Here is a 12,810-nt window from a genome sequence, read left to right on the forward strand (position 1 = left end):
GCCCCTCCTGACGTCAATAGCCGCCTCTCCCCGCCCCTCTCTGTGAAAGAAGAGTGAGAGGGGCGGGCAGAGGCGGCGATGCGCCACAATTGTGAAATTACTTATGTGGCCCAGCCTCATCCTGACTTTTCCTCCTGCGGCCCCCAGGTAAATTGAGTTTGAGACCCCTGGTTTACATGTATATTTGGGGCACTATTTTTTGTCACTATTTTTTGATGTTAGAATTCCCCTTAAACTTTAACCCTTTCCACTCTGAGTTTTTTCCTAAAGGAAGTCGTTTTTTTTTAAGGAAATGCGCTTCCCCTCTTACACTCTCTCCCATTTTAACATGGAACATAACACAGTAACATGGTAGATCTTATTGTAAAGAACACATTATAACGTTTACCGTAATTTGATACCTTATTTGGACAGTATGGCATCTCCTATTGGCTGGTAGCAGAGGAGAAAGCCAAGGTATGGTAAATTGAAAAACAGTTTCCTGGGTGTAATCCGGGCCTGCGTGAGCAAGTTTCGCAATAATAGGTGGTTTGATGCCCGCCACCCGGGTCTTACTGTACACAATGCAACCGTTGGTATTTAGATTGGGCAGATTAGCAAAAAAAATACTAGCTACTATTTACACCCTCCCCCAGTCCATCCCATAGGATGCCATTCATTATGTTAACTACTTTGCAGGCAATCTACAAGAAAAAAAAATTTAATCTGCAATTGTTTTTAATTTTTTTGCAGAATGGAATCTGCAAACATGAATCAGTAGCTAGTTTTTATTAAAAAAAAAAAAAACAGGAAAGAAACGGAAGTGACATTTAAATCTAAATGTCACTTCCTTATTTTGCTGATGGGGGACAAGAGGTATGGGGTTGGGGGGCACTATGTGTGTGGGCATGTAGTATTACATGCCCACAAACCGGCACACACAGATCGGCGGTCCTGATGCGCTGCAAACCGCCGCTGCAGGGATGTCCTTATGCGGGACATACAAGTGCAACGCGGAATTCGCGATGCCCCGCTATGCGGGACATACGAGTGGAAAGGGTTAAGGGGTAGTCCTTTAAGGCTTAAAGAAATACTGTAGGGGTCGGGGGAAAATGAGAAGAACTTACCCGGGGCTTCTAATGGTCCCCCGCAGACATCCCGTGCCCGCACAGCCAATCACCGATGCTCTGGTTCAGCCTCTGATTCACTTCTGGAATTTCCAACTTTAAAGTCTGAAAACCACTGCTCCTGCGTAGCCGCGTCCTCGCTCCTGCTGATGTCACCAGGAGTGTATTGTGCATGCCCAGTACGGTTTGCGCCTGCACAGTACACTCCTGGTGACATCAACGGGAGTGAGGACGCGGCTACGCAGGAGCAGTGGTTTTCAGACTTTAACCATTTCACCACTGAGGGGTTTTACCCCCTGAGCACCAGAGCAATTTTCACCTTTCAGCGCTCCTTCCATTCATTCGTCTATAACTTTATCATTACTTATCGCAATGAAATGAACTATATCTTGTTTTTTCCGCCACCAATTAGGCTTTCTTTAGGTGGGACATTATGTCAAGAATTATTTTATTCTAAATGTGTTTTAATGGGAAAATGGGAAAGATGTGGGGAAAAAATTAATTATTTTTCAGTTTTCGGCCATTATAGTTTTTAAATAATGCATGCTACTGTAATTAAAACCCATGAAATGTATTTGCCCTTTTGTCCCAGTTATAAAAACCGTTTAAATTATGTCCCTATCACAATATTCTATTTGGAAATAAAGGTGCATTTTTTTCAGTTTTGCGTCCATCCCTAATTACAAGCCCATAGTTTATAAAGTAACAGTGTTATAGCCTCTTGACATAAATATTTAAAAAGTTCAGTCCCTAAGGTAACTATTTATGTATTTTTTTTAATTGTAAATTTTTTAATTAAAAAAAAAAAAAAAAAAAAATGGGGAGTGTGGGAGGTAATGAGTTAATTTTTTGTGTAACACTAATTTATTTCTATGTAAAAAATGCTTAGGGTGTAGTTTTACTATTTGGCCACAAGATGGCAACAGTAACTTTTTGTTTATTGCGACCTGCGAGCGAGTACTAGGAGGCTGTGAGTGTTTGTTTTTTTTCACAATGATCGTGCTGCCCATCGGAGAGCAGCGGATCATTGCGGGGCTTAGATCAACGAACGGGAATGGATTTTCCCGTTCATTGATCTCCGGGGCGAGCGGGCGGCGGCGTGTTTACTAGCGGCGGGCGGCGTGTTTACGAGCGGGAGCGCGGGCAGCGGCGGGAGCGCGGAAAGTACGGATTTCTCCGTCCCTGGGGGTTAAAGGATGGAAAAAGGGACGGAGAAATTCGTACGGGCGGGGGTAAAGTGGTTAAAGATGGAAATTCCAGAAGTGAACATCCTGTGCGTGGGCACAGGATGTCTGCAGGGGGACCATTAGAAGCCCTGGATAAGTTCAGCTCTATTTCCCCCTATTCCCCTACAGTAGTCCTTTAAGGGGAATTGTAACATCTAAAAATACAGTGACAAAAAATAGTGCCCCAAATATATATGTAAACCCTTTTTCTTTCTTTCTAAAATAGGCCCCTATATGTCCCACAATTGTTTTTCTATTTACGGTACCTGGCCTGGGTACCTTTTCCTAACTTTCAAGAACTGTGCAGTGCCAGTGGGAGTGTAGTTTTTTTTTCCTCCTTGGCTACAGTATTTGCATGCTTAGCTCATCTAAGCTTTTGGGGCATTACCAGGCTCCCCTCGCCCTTGGACACTCTTCTACTATTTGCCAGCACTTCCTCCCAATGGTCACCAGGACATTTCTTCATACAATACTCAACAATAATAATATGTGGCTTGGGAGGAGCCACATGCGGAAGTGGAGTCGCGTGTGAGAGAGTAAGGCGTAGCGGTGGTGAGACGCACTCAGAACCGGATTTAACATCTTCACAGCGGTCAGCCCGGGAGGCCGCACGGGTTGGAGCCCGTTAGAAACTCTGCAAGCCATGCCAACTCTTGTCACACGTGAGTGCAATGTTTTAATAAAATACCAAGCTGCGCAATGAAGGTCTATTATTGTTGAGGTATATTTTATGGAGAAATGTCCTGGTGACCATTGGGAGGAAGTGCTGGCAAATAGGAGAAGAAGAGTGTCCAAAGGCGAGGTGAGCCTGGTAATGCCCCAAAAGCTTATGAAGGCCACTGTAATCCTGGCCCTCCGCCATTGGTGAGTGTGGATCTCACAGGGTGAACTTGGTGGAGGTGTAGTAAACGGTCATATCACTAAGCAAGCGCTGATCTTACATTGAACGTGTATTGCTCCGAGAAATAACTCATTCTTGAAACAGAAGCGCACCTGGTTATAGACTGTATTTGTTTGGCTACCTGGCCTCTAGTTCCTTGGGACTGTGTTATAAGATCATACTGATTGTGTATTTGATCTAGATTTATTCCCTCAGAGACATCATATTGATAAATGTTCGATCAGATTGATCTGGATCGATTATCTTAGAGACATCATATTGACGCGTGTAATTTTTGAGAATCTTGAGCGCTGTGTACCCTATTGTATATGCTTATGAACTGTTATTGCATAAAAGAAAATAAATATGGCAGCCTCCATATACCTCTCACTTCCGGTTCCCTTTAAAAATAGCCCTACTAGTACATGTGTATGTGTATGTATGTATGTATGTATGTATGTATATACGTACCAGTGTGTGTGTGTGCGTGCGTGCGTGCGTATATATTTACACACAGTGGGTTGCAAAAGTATTCGGCCCCCTTGAAGTTTTCCACATTTTGTCACATTACTGCCACAAACATGCATCAATTTTATTGGAATTCCACGTGCAAGACCAATACAAAGTGGTGTACATGTGAGAAGTGGATTGAAAATCATACATCCTTCCAAACATTTTTTTTTTACAAATAAATAACTGCAAAGTGGGGTGTGCGTAATTATTCGGCCCCCTGAGTCAATACTTTGTAGAACCACCTTTTGCTGCAATTACAGCTGCCAGTCTTTTGGGGTATGTCTCTACCAGCTTTGCACATCTAGAGACTGAAATCCTTGCCCATTCTTCTTTGCAAAACAGCTCCAGCTCAGTCAGATTCGATGGACAGCGTTTGTGAACAGCAGTTTTCAGATCTTGCCACAGATTCTCGATTGGATTTAGATCTGGACTTTGACTGGGCCATTCTAACACATAGATATGTTTTGTTTTAAACCATTCCATTGTTGCCCTGGCTTTATGTTTAGGGGCATTGTCCTGCTGGAAGGTGAACCTCCGCCCCAGTCTCAAGTCTTTTGCAGACTACAAGAGGTTTTCTTCCAAGTTTGCCCTGTATTTGGCTCCATCCATCTTCCCATCAACTCTGAACAGCTTCCCTGTCCCTGCTGAAGAGATGCAACCCCCAGGCATGACGCTGCCACCACCATATTTGACATTGGGGATGGTGTGTTCAGAATGATGTGCAGTGTTAGTTTTCCGCCACACATAGCGTTTTGCATTTTGGCCAAAAAGTTCCATTTTGGTCTCATCTGACCAGAGCACCTTCTTCCACATGGTTGCCGTGTCCCCCACATGGCTTGTGGCAAACGGGACTTCTTATGCTTTCTGTTAACAATGCCTTACTTCTTGCCACTCTTCCATAAAGGCCAACTTTGTACAGTGCATGACTAATAGTTGTCCTATGGACAGAGTCTCCCACCTGAGCTGTAGATCTCTGCAGCTCGTCCAGAGTCACCATGGGCCTCTTGACTGCATTTCTGATCAGCGCTCTCCTTGTTCGGCCTGTGAGTTTAGGTGGACGGCTTTGTCTTGGTAGGTTTACAGTTGTGCCATACTTCTTCAGTCCACAGTGGAGTCGGCACCATCAAATGTATTAAAGCTCTTTATTTAAAGCAGCATGATGAGCAATCTGTAACAGCTGTTACAGATTGCTCATCATGCTGCTTTAAAGGAGAACTGTAGTGAGAGGGATATGGAGGCTGCCATATTTATTTCCTTTTAAGCAATACCAGTTGCCTGGCAGCCCTGATGGTCTACTTGCCTAAAGAAGTGTCTGAATCACACCAGAAACCAGCATGCAGCTAATCTTGTCATATCTGTCTAAATTTGTCAGAAACACCTGATCTGCTGCATGCTTGTTCAGGGCCTATGGCTGAAAGTATTAGAGGCAGAGGATTAGCTGAATAGCCAGGCAACTGGTATTGCTTAAAAGGAAATAAATATGGCAGCCTCAATATACCTCTCACTACAGTTCTCCTTTAAATAAAGAGCTTTAATACGTTTGATGGTGCCGACTCCACTGTGGACTGGTAACTGGAATATCGGAGTGTGGAGATATTGGGAGTCTAGGGCACATCAACCAATTCCCTCCGGGGAGCTAGCTTCATACTGAACAAGTTCTTGCCATACTTCTTCCATTTCTGAATGATCGCTTGAACAGTGCTCCGTGGGATGTTCAAGGCTTTGGAAATCTTTTTGTAGCCTAAGCCTGCTTTAAATTTCTCAATAACTTGATCCCTGACCTGCCCTGTGTGTTCTTTGGACTTCACGGTGTTGTTGCTCCCAATAGTCTCTTAGGACTAGTGCACACCAGAGCGGTTTGGCTGCAGTTTGCGATCCGCTTGCGGGTGCGGATCCGCTAGGGTAATGTATTTCAATGGGCTGGTGCACACCAGAGCGGGAGGCGTTTTGCAGAAACGCATACTCCCGGGCTGCTGCAGATTTTGGATTGCGGATGCGTTTCTGCCTCAATGTTAAGTATAGGAAAAACGCAAACCGCTCTGAAAAACGGCACTTCAGAGCGGTTTGCCAGGCGTTTTTTGTTACAGTAGCTGTTCAGTAACAGCTTTACTGTAACAATACATGAAATCTACTATACCCAAACCGCTACACAAAACCGCAAAAAGCTAGCTGAAACGCTGCAGAAAAATAAGAAAAAGCGTTTCAAAATCTGCTAGCATTTTGCGGATCTGCTAGCGGTTTTTGGTGTGCACCGGCCATTAGACAACCTCTGAGGCCCTCACAGGGCAGCTGTATTTGTACTGACATTAGATTACACACAGGTGCACTCCATTTAGTCATTATCACTCATCAGGCAATGTCTATAGGCAACTGACTGCACTCAGATCAAAGGGGGCCGAATAATAATGCACACCCCACTTTGCAGTTATTTGTAAAAAAATGTTTGGAATCATGTAGGATTTTCATTCCACTTCTCACGTGTACACCACTTTGTGTTGGTCTTTCATGTGGAATTCCAATAAAATTTATTCGGGTTTGTGGCAGTAATAGGACAAAATGTGGAAAACTTCAAGGGGGCCGAATACTTTTGCAACCCACTGTATATATATTGATTGACGCAACTTATGAATAAACTCCTGGTATGGAACTGGTTTGTGAGAAGGGGACTGCCTGTGTATTCTACAACAGAGTACCCGTATTTTCGGCATATAAAAGGCGCACCTAGGTTATGAGGGCAAAAACCAGGAAAAATATATATACTAAACCTGGTGCGGCCATGTTCCAGGAGCGTCTTGTAGATGATCTTCCCAATTTTTGTGTCCCCCTTGTACCTCATGTGTCCCCTTCTGTCCCCTGTTCGCATACCTATGAAATTGCCACTGGGAGATTTGGGCGCAGGGTAAAGCCGATATAAGGCTTACCCTGCTCCCGAACAATCCCGGCGGCGTTAATTACTATTCCCCCTCCAGGTCCACGAGGATGGTGGGGATTGATGTAATTTGGCTGACAGCTATTGCTGGCAGCCAAATTACAGTGTTTAAAAAGTAATTTGAGCTCCATCTTTTGACGGCACCCAAATTACTCACCGAGTGGCACTATAGCCGTAATTTGCCAACCCCCCCCCCCCCTCCTCCCCCTGTGTCCTCTGCTCGCCCTGAATAAATGAAATCAGTGGTAGCACAGCTCACCTAATCCATCGGCTCCAGCGGTGTGGCCTTTTGGGAGGCAATTTCAAACCGAAACAATCATGTACTTACAACTTACTTTACTCCCATCTATCAGACACTGCCCCAACCTTCACAATACACCTGAAATTGGTCGCATCAACGGTCGGGCATGCTCTTGGCGGGCCCCCATTTTCATCAGATTTGATAATTATCGAATGGGATAGTCGATCAGCTGCCAAGTCGAGTAATGTATGGGCACCTTTAACCACTTAACGACCGCCTAACGCCGATAGGCGGCGGGTCGTTAGTGGTATAGCATGGAATGCCAGTTCACGGAGGCTGTCTCCGTGAACAGCCGGAGAGCCGCCGATAGCGGCTCGCCGGCGAAATGTAAACAGGCGGGGAAGAAATCCCCGCTGTTTACATCACACGGCGCTGCTGCACAGCAGCGCCATGACGTAGATCGGCGATCCCCGGCCTCTGATTGGCCGGGGATCGCCAGCATATGATAGGCTAAAGCCTATCCTAGGATGCGCAGGACGGACTTCCGTCCTGCGCATTACGGGAGAAGAGGGAGAGGGAGGTAAGCAGAGGGAGGGCGGAAATGGCTGCGGAGGGGGGCTTTGAGGAGCCCCCCCCGCTGAACGAACAGAGCCGGCGGCGATCAGACCCCCCAGCAGGACATCCCCCTAGTGGGGAAAAAAGGGGGGAAGTCTGATCGCCCGGCCACATTCCTGATCGGTGCTGCGTGGGCTCTACGATCATTAGAAAAAACCCTGGTCCTTAAGTGGTTAAGGACATTGTTTACTTATTAACAGAGAGCCACTGCACACTGCTCACAGCCCTGATTCACAGCTGCTGATATGAGCTAATTAGACAGGCTGATCTCCCTAAACACACACAGAACACACAGCATTGAATTCCTAAGCAACTAAGAGGACTTTTTATTGTGCGCTGTGCAAAAGTTCAGGTCTGCTTTAACAGAATCAGAAATTGCCAACATCAGATACGCTTTCTCCTGTAAGTATGAAATACTATGCAGACAATCTAATACTTCTCTTTAAAACTAATCTAAAATGGAATGCAGTGCATATTTGTACCATGGGTACAATAATAATTTTACAGGTTTTTGTGTACAAACATATAAAAAATTGTGATACTCACTCCCGTTCTTTTGTCTCATAGCCATCAGATACATCAAACACCATATATGGCTGGAAAGGCCAATCTGAAGAACAGCGCACTTCCTCTGTTGCCCTGCAGGGGAAAATGAAATGAGGGTTCAGGACATCTGCCAAATCCACTACTGTAAAGGTGGCCACTAACGGCCCAACAGCCCAAAAATCGTTCGAGCGATCAGAAATTCTGATCGGAAGTGAAATATTGTAATACATCGTTCACTACACCATCAACGAACCAATCTTTGCGTCCCATCTATCACAACCAACAGGAAAATCCAAATTTTGGTTCGGCGAAAATTCATTCGGACGACATTTTTTTCACTCGATCATAATCAATTGTGTCCACCAACGGAGATTATTTACAACCAATCCGATCAGAATTTCTGATCGCTCGAACGATTTATCGCTAGAAATTGGACCGTTAGTGGCCACCTTAAGATTGGTGGGTTCCACCTCAGTGACTGAAACTGAACTGAAATTCCTGAGTCATCACCCTAAATAACTTTAATTTGCTGGTGTAATGTTACCAATGCACTGCTCTGTTGCAGGTGTCTGAATATGATCAATATAGGCTAAAGACAAAGCACACACTATTACTGTCACCTGCCGGGATCGGGACTTGATTCCTCGGGTGAAAGTTTGGGGCAGAGTTCTGTACACTCACAGCACTATGGAGGGGGCAGAGGATGATGTGCAGTGCACAACAAAGTGGCTTTGAGGGGGAGGGATGAGTAGGGGAACAATGGGATTGGCAAAGACTATCCAGCAGACCAGACCTTTCAGCAATGCATCAGGTCTCCAATACACACACTAGATTCTCTGCATAGACGGCCCAGGCCACCTTGGTTGAGAACTCTCTAGCATGCGTACTGTGCTAGTAAACAGAGCTTTCTGGTGATTGCCCACTTGGGATCGTGTCACTGAGCTTGGGATTCCTTGGGAGACAAAGGCTTTGAACTGGTAAGAAAGCACAGAAAATCTTACCTATCCGTTTTCAATACTCTGTTATAAAAATAATTAGAAGGAAACAGGCAGATATCGGGGTGCATCCGGTATTGCACAGTCAGCTGCAGGACAGGAGAATTGCTGCCGGAGGACTCCAAGATTTGGCACAGCCGAGACATTAAGGATTGTCCATAACCCAAGTCCTCTGCTTTCTGAAAAGAGATGACAAACATTACCAATGAATAGAACTGATATTTATCCTTTGACACAAACCCATGAGGTTTGCAAGGAAGAAGCCTTTGAATCCTAAAGAGGCTTCCCCCGTCCTCAGCCAGGCAGATCCAGTGACGACAGCACGGCACACTGTGCAGTAGCACAGACTCGCTCGAGCTCCTGTGGAAAAAGCGAAGCTTGATCGGCAGCTTGCACATTCGCTGTAGCACAAGCACGATCTGGCCCACCTGTTTCTGAAGAAAGCCAAGCAGGTCCTTGCTAGTGCGCATGCAGCTGGCAAGCTCTTTTTCGGAGGTCTCAGCACTGGAACGGACCTGCAGAGGAGGATGGGGGAAGCCTCTGTAGGATTCAGAGGTTTCTCAATCATGAGGTGAATTTTCCCTTCAGGTACACTTTAAGCAGAACTACAGTCACCACATACACGTGCTGTCTCTAAAAGAACACCCTAAACTCCTTGTAGTGGAACATACATTGCATTTTAAAAAAGCGATTTTTGTTATGGAACTTAAGCGCCTTTCTTTCATTTTTCCTGGCTGTGGTCACATGACTATGCCTACAGGAAGCCACTTATAAGCCGTCTAGGAGAAAAGTTAATCACCTGTTTATACTAGTTTTCAACCCCAGCATGCATTTCAGTTGCCAGCATCCGGTAGGCGCCATCATGTGACCTTAGCACAGGAGGGACATGCTCTTTAGTGTCAAACTTAATTTTGCAATGCTACATATTGTAAGTTCGCCACACATTATAAATTTATATATATATATTTTTTTCAATTCAAGAATTCCAATACATTTTTCCAAATTGATTGCAACTTTTGTGAAAACTGACCACTGTATTACACACGTGTTTGATTTTTGTCCTAAGGCTAAAAGTGTAGGACTATCTGATAGCTCAGTAAGAGAGAACGGTTTCTGTGAAAAAGCTCTAACAATAAAAGTATAACAAACAAAAGAAAAGTGCCCCATGGGGGTACATACCTCGAGAGGGGGAAGCATTTGGATCTTAAAGAGGCTTCAGTCATCCTCCTTCGCAGGACCATTCCAGTTGTGGAACTCTCGAAAAATAACTTGGCAACATCTGTTGACTGCTCGTCCAGTCGCACTAGCACTGCCCCGCCCTCCTTTATTAGGAAATAGCTGAGCTGGCTTGGGTCCAAAAGCACATCTATTTCCACCAAAGCTCGAGTGGAACGTTGTTAGTGCACATGAGTGGGGAGGCCACACTTTGGGGTTCCCACGCTGGAAGGGGCTGATGTACGAAGACAAGAAGTCTCTTTAGGATCCAGGCTTCCCCCTCCTGAGGTAATTATCTAAAACTGTCATGCAAACTTCACATCAGCTTGACCATTATAAGCCAGACAGACTTACCAGAGAGATAACCGTGGGTGGAAGCTGTTGTGGGTCTCCCACTAATACTAGCTTAGAACATCGATGGAGGAGCGGAATGAGAGTCTCGATTTCACATGACTGTCCGGCCTGAGGAACAAGCGTAAATGTATGATTATCGGACATGAAATAACAAGAAACAAGTGATGAAGAGCTGATATTAGGTGCAGCACACTAACCTCATCCACGATGACACAACTGAATGGCTCCTGACCCAGCTGCCTGAAGGCCGATTCCAGCAAAAAGCCGCCACTTGTGCTTAGTGTGCAGCAGATGACATGAGACTCCAGAATAATGTTCCGCTGGACTTCCTGAGGCCGCCTGCGTTGCTGGAAATCAGAAGACAACAGCACATTTAACAAAAAGTTAAAAACCCTCCCAATGAGGTCGCTAAAGCTGAAATTATATTCACATCCCCTCTTCTACAGGAGATTCGCCAGACTGTCACCTCCCCTGGAGTTTTATCATGTGATCACACTGACAGGAAATGTGCTCTGAGGGGACTGTGGACATTTTTCTTTGATGTATGAAGGAGAAAAAGATAACGTTCAGTTTGTCAAGTAAAAAAAGGAGAAAACCTTTGGGTGAATGATTGTGACAGCTGCACTAATGGCCACTAATTACAATACAAATTTCCCAGCGATCGTTACCAAATGATTATTTGTATGAACTATAGGAAATGATTGCTTGGGAACACTAATGGACAAAAATCTCCTAACCAATCCAATTAGATGAATGAAAACAATGCCATTTTCAGTTCAATCCCGTCAATCTGATCGGATTGGTTAGGAGATTTTTGTTCATTAGTGGTCCCAAATGATCATTTTCAATCGTTCATACAAATAAATGTTTGTAAACGACTGTTTGGGAAATTGTATCATTAGTGGCCACCTTAAAATAGCAAAAGCGGCCATGCCATGCCAGGAAAAAACCCACATATATAAGTAGATAAATACAGGGCCGGGCCGAGGCATAGGCTGGAGAGGCTCCAGCCTCAGGGCGCAGCGTAGGAGGGGGCGCACAATTCATTCAGCTGTCATTCCTAATTGTGTATGAAGCAGAAAGAAATAAGAAAAGGGGATACATAGCAGTGACTGCACGCCAGATAACTAGATATTAAGGTGTTGGGGAGGTTGTGGGCCCTGTGACCCTCTTAGTCTAATAGCAATCAGTGTGTGACAGCTGGGGTGGGAGGGATGGAGGGGCGCACTTTGGTGTCTCAGCCTTGGGTGCTGGAGGACCTTGTCCCAGCTCTGGATAAATACATGCTCTACTTAAAGAGAACCCGAGGTGGGTTTGTGAAATCCTACTGGGATTCAGAGGCTGGTCACTGTAAACAGATTATGCCCCTGTGTCCTTCTATAGTGCGTCCAAAACCAGGCTCTGATGTCCCCCCACCTGCTGGGCGTTCTGAAAATCCGCAGCGGTTTTTTTCGTCTAATTTTTTTTTCTCATGTAGCTAGCCTATCGCTAGCTACACGATTCCCCCCTCCCTTCGCTTTCCCACCCACCCCTCCGATCGCCGCCGGCGCGCTTGCCCATAGGGAAATCCCGTTCTGAACGGGATTACCTTTAGGGCTTCCCTTGTCTCCATGGCGACGAACGGAGTGATGTCATCGATGTCGTGACGTCATAGGGAGTCCCGATCCACCCCTCAGCACTGCCTGGCACTGATTGGCCAGGCTGCGCATGGGGTCTGCGGGGGGGGCCCTCTTTCGCGGCGGATCGGCGGCGGCGATCGCAGCAAACATTGGAAAAAAAATGATTCAAATCGGCCCAGCAGGGCCTAAACGGTGACCTCCAGCGTCTCTGGACGAGCTCAGCTCGTCCAGAACGCTAGGGAGGGTAACAAAAACGCCAGGCTAGAGACGCGCAGATTGTCGCTAGCCTGTTATCATGTATCCCTTCCCTCCCCGCCTCCGTAAGCTGATTGGAGGAAGCTTATGGAGGCGGGGAGGGAAGGGACACAGACAAGGAGCCGCACTATACAGAAGGCGGGGGAGCGGAGGTGAGCAGCAGGGCAGAGATAAATAACAGGCTAGCGACAATCTGCGTGTCGCACTATAGAAGGATGCACAGGCTGGTCAATATCTACAGAATATGCCTCTGTGTCATAATAGGATTTCACAAACCCACCTCAGGTTCTCTTTAAATAACAGTTGTATTGCACTG

The 12,810-nt window shown here is 45.7% G+C and overlaps 1 protein-coding gene across 4 annotated transcripts in view; it reads right to left on the bottom strand.

The window, feature by feature from the left end:
- Window positions 1–12,810, bottom strand: part of SETX (senataxin) — a 142,081-nt gene that overhangs the window by 9,489 nt on the left and 119,782 nt on the right. For all 4 annotated transcript variants that reach the window (XM_068248869.1, XM_068248870.1, XM_068248867.1 and 1 more), the window contains exons 18-21: window positions 10,818–10,967; window positions 10,621–10,728; window positions 9,058–9,230; window positions 8,057–8,149 (exon numbers count right to left, since the gene is read on the bottom strand). In XM_068248869.1, the coding sequence (XP_068104970.1) occupies window positions 8,057–8,149; window positions 9,058–9,230; window positions 10,621–10,728; window positions 10,818–10,967 (524 nt within the window). The remainder of the gene's footprint in view (window positions 1–8,056; window positions 8,150–9,057; window positions 9,231–10,620; window positions 10,729–10,817; window positions 10,968–12,810) is intronic.

Source organism: Hyperolius riggenbachi, chromosome 8 (genome assembly GCF_040937935.1).
Source record: "Hyperolius riggenbachi isolate aHypRig1 chromosome 8, aHypRig1.pri, whole genome shotgun sequence".
Classification (NCBI taxonomy): Eukaryota; Metazoa; Chordata; class Amphibia; order Anura; family Hyperoliidae; genus Hyperolius; species Hyperolius riggenbachi.